The sequence below is a fragment of the Xyrauchen texanus genome, chromosome 37 (assembly GCF_025860055.1).
Source record: "Xyrauchen texanus isolate HMW12.3.18 chromosome 37, RBS_HiC_50CHRs, whole genome shotgun sequence".
In the NCBI taxonomy this organism is placed as follows: domain Eukaryota; kingdom Metazoa; phylum Chordata; class Actinopteri; order Cypriniformes; family Catostomidae; genus Xyrauchen; species Xyrauchen texanus.
In genome coordinates, this window is record NC_068312.1 from 14,391,602 (window position 1) to 14,416,328 (window position 24,727).

At 37.8% G+C, this 24,727-nt stretch overlaps 1 protein-coding gene across 1 annotated transcript; it reads right to left on the reverse strand.

The window, feature by feature from the left end:
- Positions 1–1,998: 1,998 nt before the first annotated feature.
- LOC127630406 (olfactomedin-like protein 2A) lies at positions 1,999–24,537 on the reverse strand. Its single transcript, XM_052107876.1, has 8 exons — positions 24,246–24,537; positions 8,903–9,166; positions 7,980–8,087; positions 7,603–7,782; positions 7,096–7,360; positions 4,842–5,138; positions 4,338–4,523; positions 1,999–3,519 (listed from the first exon to the last, which is right to left on the reverse strand). The coding sequence occupies exons 1-8, from the start codon at positions 24,312–24,314 to the stop codon at positions 2,915–2,917; spliced, it is 1,974 nt and encodes a 657-aa protein (XP_051963836.1). The 5' UTR covers positions 24,315–24,537; the 3' UTR covers positions 1,999–2,914.
- Between the last annotated feature and the right edge of the window lie 190 nt (positions 24,538–24,727).

Here is a 24,727-nt window from a genome sequence, read left to right on the forward strand (position 1 = left end):
AATGAAAATAGACCTATTTTGGCTTTGCCAAACCGATCCAAGATCTGATTTTTATTTATTTATTTATTATACCTGTCGGTCAGAATGATAACAGATGCTCACTGAACCACATCAGAAATGGGTATGACAGCCGGAATTGTATGAATGGCAGCATTCCCTTAGCTGGTTTGTCACACAGACATCATATACTTGATCTGACCAGATCATGTTTGCCTTGCTCTCAGTATGAAGCAGAAACTATTGAAAATGGACAGTAATTCTAGATTTACTGTGTGGCCTATCATGTATGACCCTGTAAGTAATAATATATATATATATATATATATATATATATATATATATATATATATATATATATACCGTATATCATTTCTATTTATAAAGATCTTTTCTTATTATTTGTGTGTCAAAGTATTTTTATTCTTTATAGTTGTATTCTTAATTAGGCATCTACAGGCTACATCTCATTGTAATTGTACAGTGGCAAATATCCCCGGATATTGATTAGTTATTAATAAATAGATAGGAGGAGAAAGGGGAGGTGGAGGTATGCCGGAGGACTCAAGGCCATGTAGAGGTAAGTGGCTGTTTATATACCCTTACTCTGGTGATGTGATTGGTCTGATCAAATGACCTTGCTCCTCCAAAACATAGTTTTGTTGTCAGTTCTTCAGTATGAGAAGAAGCTCATTGATCAGTTGATGAGAACACAAGAGTGCTGCAGCGACTGAATGATTTTTTCTAACACATTGAAAGTGCTGTTTCACTTGCTGTAGCCATTAATTCAGCTGGGCATTGAGTCTGTCAAGTCATAAATATTGGCAGATGCTAATGCGAACTACAACTCCATCTGTGTGGCTGGAGATTATGTAAATGAAGTTTACAGTATGACTGAAAATCTGAGGAAAATTGGATAATGTAACCATAATATGTTGGCTTTCAAGTCTGCTCTTTAAAGTATTGGCTCATAAGAAGTAAGTGGGTGGTTTAGATCAGAGTCTTGAGAGTTAACCCAGATTCAAACCCTCTACAAAGCATAATCTCCACCCAGTTCCTCTGACACTACACTTCTCCTGAGTTACTTTGACCTAAGCACTACACACCCAATGTTTCAGTCAACTATCACCACACCCAGACCTCCCAAATGCACAAATGACTTCATGAAAACCCTTAATCTGTGTTTCCTTATTCATGTTTAGACTGAATGAAAGTGACTTCAGATCTGAATAAAAAAAGGGCAAGCCATAATACCCACTGTTCAAAATAACTGGGTTCTAAATCACAACCAGTAGAGAACCATTAGAATACAGCATAGGTTACTGTATATGTACATAAAACATTATGATGTGCATTAGTAAATTTACACAGCAAATCAGCAACAAGTTAATTAAAAGATGCAGAGAAATAAGGATTTACTAGATTTGTGCAGAAATCACCACCATAATGCTAGGGTTTTGGGTGGTTGACAGAATGAATGCTGCATTTCACATGATTTCAGAATTATTGCAAATATGAGTTTCACATTCAACATGGTGGACAGTTTTAATAGTGAGATGGTTTTATACATTTTTCTAAATGCAGCTACAATATTATCACTTGCCTTTTCATTCATATACATTTAGGTAGATTAAGAACTATTTGATACTTACTGTAGATTTTTACACAGAGAAAAATTCTAATATCGTCAGCCAGTTGGATAGCATGTATTACGGTGTCAAAATAAGAGTTCTCCAAGAAATACACATGAATGAACCTGGCGTCCTCCATGTTTCCAACAAGCCTGAACAGCACTTGAACATGATGAGCTCACAATTACGACTTCAGAATGGAAAGTTCGATAATTCTGATAGCACATGAAAGTAGCATAAATATGTATTATTCTTAACATTTTTGTAATAGCAATAGTGATGCTGCCTCACATGTGAGTTTTCATATTCATTGTCCGGTGATAACATTTACAGCAAAAGAAAGACTCCTGACACAACATAATTTAGGAGTGAGTTTATTTCAGCTTTTTCAATCAAAATCTGCACATACTGTAAATGTAAAAAAACAACAAAAAAAAACAGCAAAATGTAACTAATCCAGGAATAATAATAAGTAATCACTTACATTGAATGACTATGATCTTAAATATCTGGGGTTGATAGATCTGAGACTTAATATAAGAATAGCACAACTTGGTTGCAATTCTTGGAAATATTTACACTGAAAATGTCATATTTTTACGTCAATAACTGAAAATAAAGAAATGTACATAAAAATAAAAATCCCATTTAAAATGACCATGTCAAAAAAATTATCAATGACATTTCTGAATTAAAAAAGTATTACTGCATAAAGACATATAAGATGGTTACCCTTGTTTTACCACCTGTAATATTTGTTCATATCTTCGAGTTGCTAAACAGTACAAAGTGGTAAAAGTTTGGGGCCTGAACTGAGTTACATTAAATGAGACATCTCCCTAAATTCCTTTTTCCGAACTTCCAAAATTCGGAAAATTTTTGTTCAGGGTAAAAAATGTATTTCCAAACTATAAGCACTTAGAATTTAGTGTGAGGTGTGTAATTTCTGTGCCACTACTGTCACCAATACGAATTGCAATAAAAAAAAAAAACGCTCCATCCGTCTGCCATTGGTCCCACCTCCAAATATGTTTTGACAGCGTCACATAGCCACAGTATTTACACTTTTCGAGGAATCAGCCTTACTTATAGCTGACACGGTATATATAGCTGGGATCAGAGAAAGCATGTTAACATCCCAAAAAATTACACACATCAACTTTAACAGAAATAATTCAATAAGTACCAATTGTTTGTCCCTATGCACCAAGTCCAATTAAAGAAGATGTCCCACTTGTCCACAAACACTTGTGGATTAAACGGTGTCAGATTTTAGACACAAAATTTCACTGGCCTACGAAGTGTACATTGTATATAAGCTGATGGCCATTGTCCCAGGCATATAGCACCTTCTCTTTGGGATTATAGTCCACTTGTGTCACAAAGGCATACACATTCGTGAATGGCAAACGAGGAGCAGCATCCGTGTTTGTGTGCGTGTCATAGGCATACGAAACCTCGCCCTCTTTCTGGTTGTAGACGTCAATGGCATATAGCACTCCACACACAATAAAGCAGTTTCCATATGAGTTGCGCTTCAGCCCAGTCCTCCATGTGGTCTCCTTCTTCATGGAGAGATCACCTGGATCCAGCTTGCTAATTACGATGACTTCGTGTTGCGAGTAGTCGTAATCTAGTGCTGGGTAGATCACCCAGAGGCCGCTCTCATCTACAGCGAAATCGATATCAGAATGGCCTCGCCATTTCCAGGGCGTAGTGTCTTCATAGACGGCATCATGAAGAAGAGTCCAGGCTGCCACGTAGCGCATTCGCAAGTCGTATTTGATGATGTTTTTGGTGAAAGCTCTGTTGTAATAGAAGGCACCATTGTAGACCACATGGCCAGTTCCTATCCAGTTGTAGGGGAGCTTGTAGAGGTTGCTCCAGCGACCTAGGATTGATGGAGATATTTGAAAGATATTGATTATATCTTGTTACTTTTTTAGTTACACTGTGCAGGTATAGTACTTCATGCCTCAATATTCTCAATTGCATTCAATTGAGAGCATTCAACAAACATTCCAGGGCAAATTCACTAAACGGTTGTAACACTTTTGCACAATCTAGTTTAAGCAGATGCAACAATTGCTAAAATAGCACTGCATCTTGAGTATTCAAATTTAGACATTGTCATTATTTTCCGTGCAAAAACCTAATTTCTATGTAAATTGGGCTAATTATAGATTGCGCTTCATTCACAGAACTCTCTGATAGTAGCCTGCCGCAATAAACATGACGCTATTAAAGCTTGAGGAAAGCATGTGATAAGACATTTATTAAAAAGTGAAATTGTGTTAATTTTCTATCAGTCGTGACAGCAGTAATTCATCAAATAATGATCAAATAATGGAGAAGAGCATTATAACCTGTCATTTATCCATATGTTTGACTACACCACACATATGGATAACCTGTCATTTATCCATATGTGTGGTGTAGTCAAACACACTTTCGGCATGTTAAAGGGATGATCTGCTGCATCTTCCGCTATATAGCGCTCAGATCAGGCACGCAACATTGGGAATTGTACAGTGCAAATTGTGTTAAGCAGTTTTTGTGGGGGCTTTGCATCTTCACCTGATCTGCATTGATCATTTATCGAATTGGTCGCTAAACAACGCAGACAGTGCATGCAAATAAACTGTGCTTTTGCCAGGCACAATTCATTCTTAGTGAATTTCCCCCTCCTTGTTTTTACTGTATTCCTACCTTGTTTGAAATTCTCCAGGTTGCGGAACTCCACCAGGTTGTTACCATAGTAGTAGTTTGTCACAAAGATCTTGTTGTCCTTGGCCACTGGGTCTTTCATCCAGGCTCCCTCATTCCGTCCATAACTGTGATGTTTCTCTGGCATCTCCACTGATGCTATGGTGCCTTCACAGTTAAGAGATTTATCTGTTCAAAGACAAAAAGAGTAAAAGATGCATATATTACTAAAATAGTAGAAGAGAAATTTTGCCGGGCAAAAAACAAACAGATTAAACCAACCCAAGGTGGTTAGCTTATCTCCTAAATTGGCCGAGCTGGTTAGGCTGTTTGTCTGTTTTGGTGGATTTAGGTGGGTTTTGTGCACTTTTCAGCTTGTCAGACTGAGAGACAAGCTAATGCCAACTTGGCCAGTCTAGAGAACCAGCTAGACCAGCTTAAACTAGCTGAGACAACTTTAGGTTTGTTTAGCAGGGAAAGTTATGAGAAAGGCTGAAGAAATTGTACCTGCTTTGTGTAATTGTGTCTTTTCTAAATTGAGTTTTCCTTCTTTAGCATTCAGTCCTGCCGTATCTGTGACCGCTGATATCTCTGGTGCTGGTGTGGACAGGGTGGAGTTTGTAATGAGCGCTTCATCACTTGTGGTTGCTTGAGTGGTGCTTGTTGTTGTCACAGCATTGAGCTTGGTCATATTGGTGGTTGATATTGGCGTTACATTCGAAATTTTTTCAGAGGCTTCCAAGACAAGCTCTGAACTCCTTTTGTCCTCGCTTTGGTGGACAGCATGGGTTTTGGCAGGGTTTTCTGAAAAAGCAGTAGACAGGGAGGGTTAGAAAGGCCTATTACAACCCATCATCCAAAGTTTTACCCCAGGTATTTCAGATTCCTCTGCCTCACATCAAAAGAATTATTGATGAGATTTTGCACTCGAAGAAACTTCCTGCATTGAAACCTAGTCTCTTCCTACATTGTTTGGATTCAACATACCTAAACTGAGGCCATTTGATCTTATGCCATGTACAACAGATCTCCTTAAAACAATGTCAGAGGAGAGACCCTGATCTGAGCCTTCTCTTCCTGCCCTGTGGGACCGTCTGGAACATTAAACATGTAGGCATGAGCACAGGAGAGGCGGCCAGACATAAGTACAGTATATAAGATATAATATATACACCATCATCTGTAGATGTCATGCAAGGACACAGGACCATCACTGTAAAAGTTTTGGACACCTAAACAAACTTTATGGGATTATTATCTCTTCACTGCTTGCTATCTTTATATATTTGTTTCTGGACAAGCTATGCAAATGATTTCATCCCTTAGGAGAATTCTTGCTGAAATTACTGTCAAAACTCATAGAAATACAGACCAGTACTTCTTATCTATGGAACACAAAAAGAGATTTCTGGAAGAATGTTCTGATCTCTGTTTTTTTTTTTTGTGGTCTATATGATTGTGCACTAAAAGTCTTTTGAAGTCACACGCTAACTTTGTATAAGGAATGGGTTGAATTTAAAGCTGTTATTGCACGGATGAGACAAACCAGAACATTCTTTAAAATGTCTCTTTTGGTGTTCTATGGAAGAATGTAAGTCATATGGGTTTGGAACTGCAGCCCTGTTTGGGTGAACTAACTTTACCACTTCTAAAAAGATGAAACCAAAGACCAAAGAGCTTTTAAAACTTTGTCATGCCCCAAAACTCAAACAAATCCATATGCATAGTCTACAACATTCCCTCAGTACATCACCTACAGATTTCAGGTCAAGATGGGAATCCCTTTTTCTTAACCATTGGCTATTCTGGTGTTCACAATTTCCAAAGCATTTTAACCAGGAATAAATTATGAGACTAAAGGGATTATGTAGGGATTTAGAGGATATGTTGGAGATCCAGTCTTACAAGAGGTCTTCAGCAGATTTGGGGCTTGTGAAAAATAAACAGTATAATATTTCTCTCAACTTTTGGCTCCCTTACCTCCTGTAACATTTTACTACTAGTGTATGTGTGACTTGTGGTGTCTTCAGCATGCAAAACTAAAGAGCACAAGAGGTGCACCAGAGCATATTCAGAGCCTTTAAAAACCCAGCTAACATTACATAGAAATATGTCACAAAAATAACATGTAAACCTAGATTTTTACATTATGAAAGTGTGTGTATTGCTGCCCAAAATAAAGTCACCACCACGATACCAGGGTGTAGTAGGTGGTTGCCATGGCTTTGCTAAGAATTTGCTAAGGTGTTCTGAGTAGTTTTGAGTGTGTTGCTATGAGGTTGCTACAGTGTTCTGGGTGGTTGCTTACTGGCTCAAGTCAAAAGAGTCAAGTCTCTATGATATTCTGGTATGCTAAGGTATGGTTTGGGTCCCTCCTTCAATGAATGTAAGTATATGGGATTTTTTTTTAGCCTGCTTTATCATCTGCCAGACTAAAATTATTTTGCTCAGATAAGAGCTCAACAAGAACCTCTCCTCAACAAGCCACATGATTTCAGGCATCCTTCATGAACATAGCACAAACAAAGCAGAATGAGCAACGATATGCATCAAAGATTCATATTTAAGGGTTAGGGGTTTGCTCGAATCTCTAACCCTAAATATTAGCAATAGCAAGTAATCTGGAATTAGTCTAGGTAGACCTTTTCTGGAAATTTGTCAGTTTTTTTGTTCTGCTAGAATTATAATGAAGAGACTTTCAAGGACATGAATTGAACACAGATGTGTTGTGCATGTACTGAACGGCATAGAGGTCTCATACCCCTCTCTCCTCTCCCCGCTGAATGTGATTCAGTGTCCTCCACCTTAGACGCTTTGTAGTAGGTGATGCCCCTGATGACTCCAGTCTGGCCCAAGGACTTGGATTTGGTGGTGGGATGTGGCTTTGCAGGTTTAGATGGCTTGGCTGGGGCCTCTTTCTTGGGCTTGACAGGTTTGTCTTTAGGCTGTTTGGGTGGAGGTTTGGCAGCTGGGGGTTTCTTGTTGGGTGGTTTTACAACCTCCTTGGACTTTTTAATCTCTGTACCCTGGAATCATACAGTTTTGGATTACAAGTCTGATTTTGTGCGTGCGTGTTTGCCATTATCCTTGCTGGAGAAATCAGCTTAAACAAGCCTAAAATGATTTGCTGGCCTTCGCTGGTTTAAGCTGATCTCCCATCTAGGCCAAGCTGGTCTTCATCTGGTCTAGCTGGTTTCCCAGTCAGTGACCAGAATGGTGCTCAGCTGGTGAAACTGTGGTTTAAGTGGTAACTTGTTTAACTTGTTACCTGTGCTTTATTATCAGAGGCTGTGTCTTTCTGCAATAGCTGTAGTCCCAGGCTGGATATCTCTTTCTTGATGCTGACCATGATGTCAGAGTAGTTCTCATACCGCTTCAGCTGATTGGACAGATTCACAACACTGTCCCTCACAAACTCATTCTCTCGAGTGAGGTTTGTTTTCATGGTCTGTAAACAGATCATTAAAAAGAGATACATTGTGTCATATCTCTCTCTCTATAAAATAATAAAAGTGCAAAAGCCCAAAATTTAAATGTTCATCATATCCAATAAAACAGCATCATGCTATTGATTAAGATTTAGTCAATGTTTTACATTCAGATCTGATTAATCCAATCTCAATTCCATTCAGGTGGAATATTTACCTCTTCTAATGTGTTCATCTGAGCCACGACCTTGTTCATGTAAGCATGGACCTTCATCAGATCCATACTGTACAATGTTCCTTCCAGCAGATCCACCATAGAATGGAGCTAAATACAAATATAATATAATTATTGATGCTTGTTTGAACTGTAAATATGTCATTGGTTACTAAGATACATAATGCATATCCAGCAGCGCTGTAGATTGAAATTTAACACCTGGAGGAAATGAATGTAATTCTTACCTCTTGGGTCTCTTTATGTTCTCTTCAAAATATAAAACCTTTGCATCTGTGTCTACGTTTAAATGGCACACTGTGCAGATAAAATAAAATATATCTGCATTTGACTCTAAAAAGTTAAACTTATGATGTTTCACCTGAATGTAGCTTTGGATAAATGGATTGTACTATTTTCTTGCTATAAGTTTGTATCAAATGAACACTTTATTAACTTTGATACTCTCTCTTCAACTTTTGTGTATAAATAAAAGGAATGTTCAAATGCAAGTTGAAGAGTTTGTTCACCCAAAAATGAAAATTCTGTCATGTTGTTTCAAACCTGTTAAGACTTACTTTCTTCCATGGAACACAATAGGAGAATTTTTTCCAAGCACTCCTTTTGCAATTACTTTTAACCACCTTAATGGTGAAGGTCAAGGTGAATTTAAGTGAGTGTATGAAGTCACTTCTCCTCAAGTTCAAACGGTGTCCTAGCAGAGTAACCCCATGTAAATATCTTCATTTTGAAACCTAATAAATTTTTTATAGTGTGTTATCTTTCTCTAAAAAAGCCACTTATGTGTCAAAAATCTTTCAGGTGCCACTGCATAGTCCTATTTTACATCTGTATGTTAAAGTACAAAAAAAGAGTTCAATGCCAAAGTCAAATGTCCCTGATCTGAGGATGAAGACAGTTTTTACCTTGAGTAGTTCAGGAGCTTGTTTCCTCAGTTTTTCTGTTCTCCATTCGTTCTCACATGGGTTCAGTGAGGAGGGAGGAGCCGTGCAGGAACATTTACAGTCAGAGCCTGAGCTCACCGTCTCCACGGTGTAAAAATCATCCACACGCAAGCTTCCGTCACGGAGCCTTGCACATGCCTCAATGCTCAACGGCCGCATCACACACTTACAGCGGCAGTCTGAGCCCTCAGAAGTCATCCTGACCGGCTCAGTCTCACCAAAAATCTGAGAGAAAGAGAATAAGTGGGAGAAAAACAGATAAAGTAAAGGACATTTTTTAAAAGTTGCTCTAAACAATCCAAATGTCCAACAACCATGTCATAGCAAGGCCCAAATAAATAGCACACCCCTTGCAAAAACGGTTTATTTGCAGCAAAGTTTGCCACATAGCCCGTTGGCATGTGGAAACATGAACTTGCGGCCAGAAGTTTGCCACATTGTTTATTGGAATAGTATATTTTTGTAAGTCTCCAGTTTCTAATCATAAAAATTCTTATCATGCTAGGGCTGTGGCCTAGTGGTTAGTGACATGTTGAGCCCATCCTCATATCAGAGTTTAAGTCCAGCCCTTTACAATCCCTTTCCATCTCTCTCTTACTGATTCATGGCATATGGGTCTCTATACAATTGAAAAGTAGCTAAAGTTATATTCCTATTATCCAGCAGAACAAAACATCACATTTAACCCTTTCATGTCCCTCTTAAATATTATTTTTAAGCCTTTTTACACTTTTTTTGAGAAAACTGCTATTGTACCTTGAACTGCTTAACAGATTTGCCTCTTGGTTTGAATCCTGATGCTCTGGAAGTGATCAGCCATAGACTCTGTTAAGAACCAACTGCAGTGAAACTTTACCAGTCCCTATAACATGTGACCAGAGTCCTGATGCATAATACTGTTTCGTGAGGGATGTATGCAGTTTTACACCCCATTTAAACTCTTATCACAGTAGTTCCCAGTGATATAAAGCATACAAGACATGAAATCTACAAAGTTGTTTTTTTATGAATCAAGAGATAGGGAGCAATTTAAGATACATTAAACTGCTCACTATCTCATTTGTTTTCGTTCAAGCATCTGTTGTCAGTTAGAGCAAGCCTGACCGGTAAGTTGACTTTTACCATGGCACTGGCTTTGAAGACAGCCTGGGGCTTCAGATTCCCATAAAATTCAGCACAGAGTTGGGGCCTGAGTGGATTTGCACCTTCTCTCATAAACAACTTATTTATAAACCACATTGTGCAGAGTACCTCACAGTTTGACAGAACTGCTTTGTTACAAAATAAATCAAGCTGCCTGCGGATGCAGCATTTTAAGGCAACTTGGGTGTGCTGTTCCAAAAAGGCAACTTAATTAGGCTTTGTTGCCTCCTAGATACCTTGTTTAGCTATTTCTAAGGCAGCATCACATGTATCCTTCACAGATAACACAATCCCAAATTACAAGAATCCAAGATGATGGACAAGATGAAATATCGATCACAAATCCTATTTATATTTCATACAGAAAATATTTTAGTGCAATTAAAAATACATTATTTTACCCAATATTTGTTTGTGCAATGCATTTGTATTTGTTATTGGAGTCTCACTCTGTTTGCCAAGAGGGGTGTAAAGTAATTAAGTAAAAATTATTATACTTGAGTATTATTTTTATTATCTTATTTTTATTGTATTTTACTTGAGTGCAATTTCAACAGAATGCTTGTACTTTTACTTAATTACATTTCCAAAGAAAAAACTGTACTTTTTACTCCACAATTTCATTTACATTTGAAAAGTACGTACTAAACTGTTTAGCTCATTTTCTTTCAACTTACTGGACTGAAGCCGCCTTTTCACTGGATCTGATAAATGACAGATGACAGACCAGAGGTCAGTCATTACAAATGCAGTGTCTCACAATGGTTGTGTGAAATTCCAGTCATCTGCAGAGGTCAAATTTTGGATCTGATTTGAGCTTCAGATACGTTGAAATATTTATGCGAATAGACCGTATGTCACATATGCCACAACGCCTGACTGAATGTGATGTATTCATTCAAAACTATGAGCAAGAAATGAGAAACATCTTACATGGTATGAAGACAAAAAGGATAATTGAAGTTGCATATATACATATATACACACACACACAGTACTGAGCAAAAGTTTTAGGCACTTGTGAAAAATTTTGTATAGTGAGGATGTCTTCAAAAATAATGCCATAAAAAGTTTTTATTTATCAATTAACTACATACAAAGTCCAGTAATCATAAAGAAAAGCTACATCAATATTTGGTGTGACCACCTTTGCCTTCAAAACAGCACCAATTCTCCTGGACAGTTTTTCTTGGTAGTTGGCAGATACGATGTTCTAAGCTTCTTGGAGAATTTGCAACAGTTCTTCTATCTGTTTAGGCTGTCTCAATTGCTTCTGTCACTTGTAATCCCAGACAGACACGATGTTCAGCGGAGGGCTTTGTTGGGGTCATGCTATCTGTTGCAGGTCTCCCTGTTCTTCTATTCTTATCTATTTGCAAAAGAAATATTTGGGAGATTAAAATGTACATTTCCTATTGACACACTAAAGCTGAAGTTATAAATAACCATCTTAAGACAAGTGTTTTTGTGAAACATCTTATGTGCCCAAAACTTTTGCAAAGTACTGTATAGAAACAAATGACCTTTGTAATTAAATGTGTTCATGTCATTTATTTCTACAGTTGCATATTTAAATCATATCTATGAAATTCTACGCCCTACTTGATGAATTTGTATTTTTGTTTTTGTTAGGCAACTATTAATTGTAATAATAATGATAAAACCAGCAATGACAAGGATAATAAAAATAATGGAATCTGAGTAAATATTAATTATTAACATTATCTTTATTAACCTCAGAAAACAACTCATAAAAACAACAACATTACAAAATGTCTTCAAAGCTTCTTTAGATTTTTTAAATCTTTATGTCTTTAGGTGCTGGGTGCTCTGAGATCGCAATTAGTGAGTGCCTTCTCCCATGCAACAAATATTGCATGACTCTGGCAAAAGTTTTTGCTAAATAAAATTACGTGGTTCATTACACATCTCAGGGCAGTTCTGAAGGGAAATATTCAATGTGTGGCACTAAAAGTGAGTGAAATGTTCTCCCAAAAAGATACGTTTTTTAAGGTTAATGTTCTATTGAGGTTTATATAAATAAAACCGACCAACCTCCCTACCCTAAACCTTAAACCTAAACCTAACCGATAGTGTCATAAAAAGCAAATGTGACTAGAAAAACACAATTTCTGAAGCAACCACGTAATTTTGTGGTGCTTCTTTGACACTTTGGCCTCACGTGTGGACTTGTACCCCAGCCCTTTGTTCACATATTCAACACTTTGTCAGTTAAGCTACCGTGCAATCACACTTAAACAAGCTTGTAAATGTTGTTGGTTATGTAATGCAAATGTTAAAATTAGTCATAAACTGTAGTAAAAGTGTTTAGATGTCATAAGATAGCATTGAGTGAGGAACAAGGAAAAAAGTAAGTGTTTATGAACTGATAATCTGCCGTTTTACTCGTGGTTTAAGTGAAAGGGGATAAATGTCATTGTTGTTGTTGTGCCTCTGTATTCATTCCACCACCAAGTTCCATTTAATGTGAATAATTTTTTTACTTGCACTCAAGTATTTTTGGGCTAGATACATGGACTTTTTCACTCAGTATTCATACTTTCATTTAAGTATAATTTCTGAGTACTTTTTACACCCCTGCTGTTAGCTTAGCAACATGCTAATGTCATGTCTCCCATACTGAGCACTATTTGTGAGATGTGCAAAGTTCCTGCCTATGTAGAGCATTGCAAATCAGTCACTTCAGAAGTTCCATGACAGTTAAGATGCTGCCTAAGGAGGCAGCTGCCCATCAGTGGAGATTTCTTTAAGACTGCAAGGGAAGCTCAGCTTCCCCTATAATGTCAAAAAAATAATGGTCAAATATGTACTATTGTGTAAACAATTTATTGACTAAAAATGCATTAGAACACGTTCATCTCGAAGACGAGTTCGTTCAGAATCAGCTACATTACATATAGCAGGTCGGCTGACTCGATTTACTTCTCATACATTCCCGTAGCGTCAGTGCATTTCCCTGTTGAAGCCGAGCGTCCATTGACTTCAATGGGGCTGCTCTGAGCAGTTTTTTCAGTGCTCCGAAAATAGACGGTCATTGGATAAATGCTGCGATTATGTCCCGCCCACGGACGCTCAGCGTCTCTGGGGGTGAATGAGGAGTGGGCTGGCCCGGACTCCGGGCTTCCGCGTGATGATTGGAGGATCTGTCGAAAGACTGCATCTCCTTTTGATTGACAGCGAATCTGTACTATAAGAAGTCACTGAAGCTATTTCGCGCTCAGTCCCATCGTGGATTTCTCAAGTGTAGTCGAAAGACAAACTGCTGCAACCTATTTCTTTATATTTGTTTGGCGAAATTGCTAGTCAATTTGCATAATACATTTCACACAATTATACACCACATTCCTTGTTTCAGTTTTACCAAGTTTAATATATTTTGTTTTAGAGCGTTCGTTCGTTCATTCATACAGTAGGCTAGGCTAGCGTCGTACGAGTGAAACTGCGTACGATGGCAGACGGTGCTAATATTGTCGACCTGATTTTGGCGAAGCCATTTGAAAGTCTTCCTTACGAGGAAAAAATTAGAATTAAACAGCAGGGCAGATCAATACCTAAGATTGATTTAGTGCAAAAAAATAGGGTAAATAAGTTTATAATGTAGGCCGAAAATGAGCTTCCCCTCTTTGAAAGACCAGCAGCCGCCACTGCTGCCCATGTAGGTTTTGGAAGAGAAATAATGTTTCTCCTTTTCTCAGTAAGGACCTTCTATGACGTTCTCTCAGCTTCCAATGAGTTACATGTGAATATAATTTAAAGAGATGCACTTCTGACATAACGCATTCACTGGACTGATATGGAGCTTCATAAAAGCCAGGTGTTGTTGAATATGAAGGTAGCCCATATATGGTGCTGTGCTCTTTACATTGTCGGCCATATGTACATGTAGGAGTGCTCTTTGTCTTTATAATAACTGCCTGAGATTGACAGCACACATAAACTGAACTGAATATGTGGAGCCACTGGGGGAAAAAACCCACAGAAAAGACAATCTGAAATTAATGATGCACAGACTATCAAAACAACTTGCCAATGTAGTACTGAAGAACTACTATCTCTACAATCTTAGGCACTGAAGGGCAGTTTTACATTTTATTTAATAAATTATTTATAATAATTTATTTATTAATTTTTTAATCACCTTTTCTCCCAATTTTACCACTACTAAGTAGGTCCTCGTGGTGGCGCGGTTACCGAACTCAATCCGGGTGGCAGTGGACAAATCTCAGTTGCCTCTGCTTCTGAGACCTCCAATCCGCTCATCTCATCACGTGACTTGTTGTGCATGACACCGCAGAGACTCCGCATGTGGAAGTTCATGCTACTCTCTGCGATCCACGCACAACTTACCACACACATCATTGAGAGCGAGAACCACTAATCGCGACCACAAGGAGGTGACCACATGTGACACTACCCTCCCAAACAACCAGGCCAATTTGGTTGCTTAGGAGACCTGGCTGTAGTCACTCAGCACACCCCGGATTCGAAGTCATGACTCCAGGGGAGGTAGTCAGCGTCAATACTCGCTGAGCTATCCAGGCCCCATTTATAATAAATATTAAATAATTTTATTTAATAAATTAACACATAATTTCAAAAAAATGCTTTAATTTACCCCTAATACTTAAAAACAGAGCCAGAAAGCGTGAATCAGTTTTATAGGATGGAAAGCTTAAACCGAACACCTAAGAAGTTATCTTGCCCATTTTGTTGTTGTGTTGAACTAATAAAAGTACTTTTTTGTGTGACTGTTAAATATCTTCTAATTGCAGTTCAGTAAATTAAATTCCTCTTTGTGTCATTCTTAGTCACTGTCATGTGGGACATGGCCAATTCAATTCCAATTCCAAATCATAAATCAAAAGGGAACCAGATGAAAACAATTGAATTTTGCCCAACCCTGGTAAACAAAGACAATAAAAGTGAATTTGACTCTCTTAGCTCAGACAACATAACCTATAGCATTTGATAAACAATTTAACTGAAGACCTTGTGCTGTCAAACTGTTTGCCCAAAGAGAGCAGAGCTATCATCTTTTCTGAGATTTATATTCTCAATAAAGGCCCTGCCATGGCACATGTGGAACTGCTTTTAGTTAGTGAAAGAATTCAGCATTTCAGAAATTCTCCATTATAAGATCTGGTTATCTGTCTGAGACCCCTTGTAAACTGGAATAAAAGAGTTTGCTCTTTGAGCCATCCATTTGTCTGCTCTCACAACTGCCACGTAGTACTACTGAACGCACATCTTTATGGTCTTTACAGTCATATTTACCGTTCCTGTAACTGGTAGAGCATGGTGCTAGCAATGCCAAGGTCATGAGTTTGATTCCCAGAGAACACACACACTGATAAAATGCATACCTTTCACTGCAGGCCACATTGGATAAATGCATTTGCAATAAAGGATGCCTTGGCTAAATGCAATCTGTTGTTATTCCCATTTTATGGAAATTATGCTGTCATACCATATTTTGCAGACAAGGGATCTCAATACTAGGCCAAAAAAAGGGTCTGCATTTCAAGTGCCAAGCCAATACTAGCTAATTATAAATAAAACAGACTGACAGGACAAAAACTCTTATTAAAAGGGGTTAGATTTTAAGTCCTTCAGGAGGCTACTTTAGGCTAATTATGAAGCTCCATGACAACCACAGAATAATGCACACTGGGTGCGATACAAAAACTGGGCTACTGTCAGCTTGAAGTGGAAGGAATTAATAAAGCCATGCTGTTCTTTTGTGTACGCCCAGACTGAAATATAAGTCTGATTAAGGGACTCATTTAGATTTAGTCTGTCTGTAATATGCTAAATTTAGCAAAAACACATTTTATTCTCTGTTGAAAATGTCACAGAATGGTTCCCATTGTTTAAAGAAGTTAATTAGGTGCAACACTTGCAAACATACCCACACACTCACAGTGTCTATGGCCTAGTGGGCTTTGACAATAAGACCCCTTGTAAACTGGAATAAAAGAGCATGTGTTGTGGTCATTTTGGTGTCTGCGTCATGCATCAAGGCATACTCAGTTCTTTGTATGCTCCAGAAAGCATCATTCCCAATTTCCTAAGATTTCCTAATCCATGCACATATGCACATGTACACATCTATGGGTGCACCATTCATAAAAGGGCAGAGTCTTTAATTGAAATCTTCAAATTCAAAGTAATCCACAGAATAGGCAACAAAAGAAATGGAAACTTCTTCTTCTTCTATTCTTATATAGATTTAAAGATTATGCATGTATTGTTTTTCACTGTTACAATACTTTCCCCTATTCAAGCTGAATATGCAATCAACTATAGGCCATTCATAAATGTATTCTGCTGGAAACCATAAACACTGTGGTGCTAGCAAATATTCAAACAAGTCTTATTAAATGGACGTTACTATAACACAATTTTAGCAAATTGTATGCTGCCCCTCCCCGATAGCTGCACCATTTCCTGATGAACAAATCCAGGTTGTCTAGCCTTCTACGTGACATCTCCTCAAATGCTGCTAAACTGCCCATCTCTGTTTTCCACTCCTGAAATGAAGTCTCTCCAGCCAACTTCCAACCCCTAAGGATGACCTCTCTGCCAATCATAACACTGGCTAGGACCCAATTTTTTATGTAATTATCCCCTATATTAATGACTGCCCCATCGCCTAAAATACAGAGTCTGGGGCAAAATGAAATCTGAGTGCCCAATAAATCACACATAAAACTGTGGATCTTAACACACCACCAAGAAACATGGCCAAAACTCCACCTTCTGTCACAAAATAGTATTATATCTGTATGTCAATCGAGTCAATTCCCTGAGGCCATTAGATGACATTCAGCGCTTGAGCTCTGCCTCTGCACTTTTAATATTCCCTTCCAATTCCACGAGTTCTTGTGGTTTGAATTTTTTTGTGAATGAGGCATACTGCATGATCCGGCCCCTAAGAACCACCTAAAGCGCCTCCCAACCTATGATCACAGAGGATACTGAGGACCAGTAGGTCTCCATTTAGACATTTATTTCAGCCTTTAGCAATTGTTGGAATTCAGTATTTTGCAAAAGGGATACATTAAAGCACCAACTGTATGACTTATTTTTCTACATATGTGGCAACACCTCTAAACACACCAGGTTGTGATCTGAGAATAAAATTTTTCCAATTGAGCAATCAACAACAGATGAAATACAGAGGGACTTAGATATATATAAAAAGAAAATCTATTCTAGAGTAAATATTATGGACTGATGAATGTATAGTCCCTACCATGGGTTCAGAAGTCTCCAAATATCTGTAAGACTAAGATTTTTACACATTCTGTGAAGCATCAATGCTGTTCTAGGGGGCTTGCACACTTTTGCTTAACTATGATCAAGGACTGATCCATCAAAAGATTAAAGTTACCTTCCAATATTATATCATGAGGGGTGCCAGTAGCTTGCAACATCCCTTCAAGATCTATAAAAAAGCCCTGATCATCAACGTTAGGTGCATAAATATTAGCCAAACATTCCACATGGAGAGAGACAATCCACTCATATTAACATTTTACATTTTTACATAAAACACTTTGACATTATTTGTGTGTCAAAGACAAGATTATAAAGACCACATTCCAACATTAGTGTAACAATCAAACCCCGAACATCTCTTAGAACCAAAAACAGAAGAAATAAAGCCAAGCCAAGCACGGAAGTTGACACAGTAGTGTCATAGAAGCTAAATAAAATGATAAGGATGCTTCAGAAAAACATTAACATGTGGCTTTTGTGACAAGAAGGTTAAGGTTTAGGTGTTGGTTAAGAGTAACAATACCTGTTTTGTTCACCTCTCATTTATCTTTTAGGAAACTTTAGGTTATGTTTAGGCTATAGTTTTAGGTTAGAGAAGCACATTTAAAAAATGTAAATGTATATAAAATTCATCTTAAAAACCTAGTCTGATAACAACATCATTTGGCTCGCCTTCAAAAATCTGCTAGACAAAATTATAAAATCTTGATGAAAACAAATAAGACATCAACTTATGCATTTTTCCAAAGAAGATATATCAGCATTAACATAACAGACCAATTGTGTTAAAGGATAGTTGACAAAAATAAAACATTCTGTCATCATTTTAATTGAATCAATTGTAGTCATCACATTCACAGAGACAAAATAATGGATCTAGATCTGAAGACACAGCTAGATCTCTTCATCACTCTGTTCCAACTGGACACACACACACCATTAGGACACACATGTCAATTAGCCCAAAACTAGCTTAGTGACAATGTGTTGATTTTGGGGACACACATCAACATTCCAGCTGAGCGTGTTTATGTGTCACAGCACTCTCTCGACATCAATCTATTTGTCTTCTCACCATAGCCAAGAGACGACTGTGAGACGTTTGGCTCAAGAAGTCAAACAGATGGTTCACCCAAAACTAAATATTGGGATATTTCTTTTACACAACAGTTCCATCGACAACAATTATGTGATATTGAGAAACGTACATTTTAGACACAACATGACCAGTTATTTTGTCTATTTTTGCTCCACTAACAAAAAAGATTTCAATGCCAAATCTGGATCATTCGTTGTGTGTCATAGAGCAATGCACAGACTGAAAGCCCTTTTAGAACTCTGCAAACACATACAAGTGGAGTGATACAAACAGTGAAGAGTCCAGTGCTCTTGCACTCAATTTTAGCACTTTTGGAACTCCACTTGTTCAGTCTTCAAAGAGGATCAGTTTATGGGAGTTTATGGGAAATCGGTCACAGGGGGTAAACTTTTTGGGTCAGATTAAACCGCTCTCTGCTTTTCGAACTGACAGAACTACAGTTGAAATTTTGTATGACACACTGCGCAAGTGCAAGACATAAGCAAACTTTATCAGAATTAAACATTGGAGTAGTAATTACATTTTCCCTAAATCTAACCCTAACACTAATGAGCCCAAAACTCTTGTTTCTCACATACTTTTTAAATCGCAGTAGCTCGCTAACCTCAGGGCATGAATAATCTCCGCATGGTGGTGTTTGTTAGAAATTCAGCACAGCAGGGCCAAATTAGAGGGCATTCATGTTTGGAACCAATGCACTGATCTCCCACTAGATCATGTTATGTACAGTATATGGTTTATTGGGCACTCAGACTTTCTGCACAAAAAACAGTTAACAACAAGGTCATTCTTTATCGTAACTGGTTTGAATATTTCATAAATATTTATTTCAGCTCATGAAATCTGTAGGTTAACCGAATAACTGCATTACTGTATTTATTGCCTATATGACATGTTTACATCATAGTGTTTATATTGTGATACATTGTAGATGAACATATGCATGTTTTGTTTCCCTTATTTGGCTGTGCTGGGAGCACTGACATTTTTCAAAATAAGTGTCTCTGGTGTATTCAGGCTTAATTTTTATAGGGGTGAATCTTCACTGTCCTCACAATTTAATTAGATTACTATTCAAAGGGTAACGATTTGATTACAAACCATTTCTCGATGTATCTTGTCCTCCATTTTTTTTTTTTATCAATACAGACACAGTATTAGGATATTCCAGACATAGAGAAGTTTTTCTCTAAAGTAATCTCTGATAATACCAAAAGTATTGTTTAATACTACCCATTCTGTCTTAAACCCAATGAGAGATGCTTTTTTGGATGCTGCTCAAGAGGCCTGTAATGAATTTTGTCACTATTCTCACAAAATCAAGCATATTAAAGGTGCTATTGTACCTTAACAATTTAATTAACCATTAATACCTTCCCCATCCAGCTCCCTGACTCACTTTGAACCAGTTTTGTCAGAACAGTTAGCAGATGTAGTCTCCAAGATTAAGTGTTCCAGTTACAAGCTGTATATTCTATCTCCATGCCTTTTTAAAGATGTTTTTACAACTATTAGTTCCAGTGTGACAGCGATAGTTAACAGCTCCTTAACTAATGGATTTTTTCCAAGCAGTTTTAAGCATGCAATGCTCCATCCTTTGTTTAAAAAGCCTTCTTTGGATCTGGCAATACACAATAATTATAGGCCAATCACTTATAGGCCAATCACCTTTTATTTCCAAGATCTTGGAGAGAGTTGCTATTCACATTTACTCCTATCTAAATACATTTGACATATTAGACATTTTCTGGCTTCAGACACTTGCACAGCACTGAATCTGCATTGCTCAAGGTTACTAATTATATTTTTCTCTCCTTGGATTCAGGCTTACATGTTGTCTTAGTCTTATTAGATCTTAGTGTTGTGTTCGACACAATCGACCATAACATTCTTCGCAATCGTCTCAAGTGTAGGGTTGGCATCCAGGGTATGGCCCTCCAGTGGTTTGCCTCCTATTTAAAAGATAGGACATTTTCTGTAAATGTTGGGGATTTCTCTTCTACAATGGCTCATATATCATGAGGTGTCCCTCAAAGGTAAATTTTAGGACCCTTATTATTGTCCTTGTATATGCTTCCTCTGAGCTCTATCTTCCAGAAATACAGCATATCCAAACACTGTTATGCTGATGATTCCCAGTTTTACTTACCAGTGCTTTTAGAAAAGAAGTGTTCATTTGATAACATCCTAAATTGCTTCAAAGATATTAAACATTGGGAGACAAATTTAGTTTTACATTTAAACGCAAGCAAACTGAAGTTCCGTTTTTAGGTCCCCACGTGTCCTCCTTACCTGGCCTGGATGCCCAGTTAGGTCCTCTGTTGTCGAATGTACAAGATCATGTAAGAAGTCTTGGAGTGATTTTAGATCATCATTACATTTTAATAAGCAAATTAGTGCCATTGTCAAGGGTGCTTTTTCCACCTGAGATCTATCATTAAAGTCAAACATTTTCTTACCAGCAAAGACCTGGAAATTGTGATCCACTCACTAATTTCATCAAGGTTAGACTATTGTAACTCATTGTACATTGGCAAACTGCTTTATCACACCTAGAGCTGGTTCAAAATGCAGCAGCTAGACTTTTGACAGGGTCAAGAATGTTGGATCACATTACCCCTGTATTAGTGTCTCCACACTGTCTTCCCGTTACAGTATATTCAGGGTCAATTTTAAAATTCTGCTTTATGTTTACAAGGCACTATCTGGGAGCACCTGGGTAGCAGACGTGGAGGCAACTGAGATTCGTCCTCCGGCACCCGGATTGAGTCACTACAACATCACGAGGCCTTAGAGCACATTGGGAATTGGATATTCCAAATTTGGTTGAAAAAGGGGGGAGAAAAAAAGCCCATTAGTGAACTTCTTGTCCCTTACTCCCCCACCAGAGCACTCAGGTCTTCTCATCAACTACTTTTGAGGGTTCCTTGTTGCCGCTATAGGTCTAAGGGTAATCATGCCTTCTCTGTGGCAGGGCGGAGGGCGGGGCCGGGTCGTGATCCTACACACCCGGTCCCGTATTAGGCTAATTAAGCCACCGTGAGGGATAAAGGTTGACTGCAGAGGATCATGTGGGAGAGAGAGATCGTTAACGGACATTTTAAGATGGTAAAATGTATTTTAATACTGAAAATTCTGATACTCCACATCAATGATTTGATAGTTATAAAGCCATCTATTTAAATGGATGGAATTTAAATTTTTTTAGACAAAGTACACTGAGTACTTGAAATCTAATGTTGAGTAGCCCCAAAATTATGCCCAAAGCAGCTGCAAATAGCCCAGGATCATACTGGCAAATAAACATTAACCAAACATCATCTGTTTTGGTGGACCACAGGTTATAATAGTGCTGAATGGTCAGTCGTTGCCAAAAGAAAGGCCACGAAAAGGCCAGATTTCCCCCACCTCATAACCAATGTATTTCCTGCTCATTTACACACTGAGGTCAAAAATCAACTCTTATTTAAGTCTCTATATAAAAGTATATTGGCACTGGTGTTGCATTTTGAGGCTCAGTGTCTGGTCTGGATAAAAATATGATTGCCCTTAAAGTTCTGGACAGCAGCTATGATGGCCATCGTCACCATGACTGCTTGGTAAAAGCTGTGACGCTTTAAATGGGACACAGATGTACCAGTATTTCAGAGTTTAAATCCTGTGGTAGAAGTGTTATAACTGTTTTATAAGCATGAACTGCTTCAGTTCTTGATTGGCAGTGTGTGAGTTAATGCCCAAATCAAACACAACCAATAAATTCTGATATTAACAAAACACACCAGCTGACATTTCTCTGTCGAAGTTCTCAACCCCATATCAGAACATCCTTCTCTCTCTCTCTCTCTCTCTCTATGCTCTCCTTATGATCTCTCATGGGTAACTCTGGGGTTGTTTACACACCCCATCCATAATAAATCCACAAATTGCATCTATTTTCAAGATCTATTATGATTTTAGTGCCAATAACTGCAAAATCACAGACATTGCTGATTTAAATTATGTGACTTGTATTTATGCAACATAAATGCCTAAATAAAATTAAAAAAAAATATATATATATATTGGTCTGAATTATTATTATTTTTTTAAACAATAATCATTAGATTTCACACCATTTTCAGCTGATTATTCCACACTAGTAATAGGGTTTAGGTATCACAACCCTAACTATGCTTTTTTAACCTTCTCACCTAAACCAACAACAAAGACGTTTTTACAATTTTACAACATAACACAATTAGTTCGGGTTATAGAGTCAGCGTGTATCAGTTACAATGAGATGAGTCTCTCTCTCTCTCTCTCTCTCTCTCTCTCTCTCTCTCTCTCACACACACACACACACACACACAGTCATAAGAGGGCAGGGCATGTTTCTTTCTTAAGTGCTACAGCTGTGTAAGCAGCCATATATTGTTTTTAACCCCAGCAGAACCATACTCCAGTTACTATTCTTGGCACAGAGCCCAAAAACACACTCACACACCCTATCAGGGATTTAGATTTGAAACAAATGTCATGGTTTTCTGTCATGCTGCCTGTCCTGAAACTCTACTGAGGGACATCTGTCTTTGGTTGTATCAGCAGCATCAGTATCCCAGATAGCACAGCTTGATATATTGCGAATCATCTTAATCTAAAAAGAATAAGGGATAAAAGATCCTAAATTAAGGAATTGAGGAGTTAGGGGTACTGAGTGCAGTTACTTTTTCAATTATTACAAATGAGTATGGTTTTAAAAAGTTTATTGTGCATGTTTTGTTGGAAAGTTATGATAGTATTCTGCTTTCTTATCTTTGTTATCGGTTCTCACTAGCCAAAATGAGCTGGACTGGATTTAGAGTAAGGTCAAGGGTCTAAAATGCCAATTAAATTATACTGCCATGCCATCTCAAGGATTAAAGCTTGGAATGTTCTGGCAGTGCCAGGAGTAAATTGAGTGAAGGCTTTTGTGCCAAATTATGATGCAATGTCTGTCTGGGAGGGATTGTGTGAGAAAGTTGATTTATTGCATGTTGATTGACTTTTTATAACTGATCTGACTGTAAATGAAACTTGATGAAAAACCCAGATGAATTGTCCCATCCAAGCTTTTATTTCCAGTATTTCCTTGATATCGGCCCCACCTTTTTATGTTTTTTATTTTTTTATGAACAGACCTTGTCAATTTTGTGCGTAATCTTTGTATAGAGCACTATTAAAATGCTGAGGGGAAGAAAAATAAACATACTTCACAAGATAAAAAATAATCTCATATACAGAATCATTTAAAACAGGTTTTATGTTCATGGATCCTTTAATAAGAAGGATTATCTTCATTGGCAGAATAATTTTGACTTCATGGAATTTTACGTTTCATTAATGCTGATTACAGGGCATGCCATTTCACAATCTCTGCATGAACCTCATTTCCAAATCTCACGAAATCTACAAATACAGACACTCTCACAAAGTACTATTACAAAATCAATAATTTTTGGTTTGTCATTCTTAATTTGGCTGCAAGTTAAATGTGCAACCGTCTTTGCCAAATCCACCATGCTCAAACAGGCAAATGGCATTCCAGTTTTATAAACAAATTAATCTAGTATGAATCGGCTAATAAACGCACTTTCCAAAGCAAACGAAATCGTAAAATAATCATGTTTATTGCACATCTGTATTTCGTGAAAGCTGTGCGTGTGCGTAATCTATGCGTAAAAGTGGACTGCACGCATTGATGAACCTCCTAAAATATGTAGGAAATATTTCTAAACATCTTACCTTATTAATAGCTATTGCATCCTTCGCCAAAAGAAGCACATATGTGAAAATACTTGCGTAGATCCACATGTTTCGTTGACTAATCAAAGTTTTCTGCAGACCTTCCACCTGATAATACGATTTGGTGTGTCTGAAAGCACCTGTATCCTGGAATTAAAAGCCTCTAGAACACTGGTTTACGATTCCATGATTGCAGGTTGGTGCCACGCAGAGTTGTGTATGTTATTACGCACAACTTTGAGTAATCAGCTCGAGCTTTTTCTGCACAGACCTGTGGAAATCACGCGCACACACCCACCATCACCGTCTCTGACAATCAGTGTAAGGCGGGGAATCACTGCTGGCACCGTTTCTGAAGCGCATGGACATCATTGTAGCTTTGTGTGCTTCTGGCTAACTTTCAAAGGTCATACAATTAACAACTGAGCGATGTAATTAATATAATTTCAATATAACAAAAATGTATAGTCTAGATATGGCAG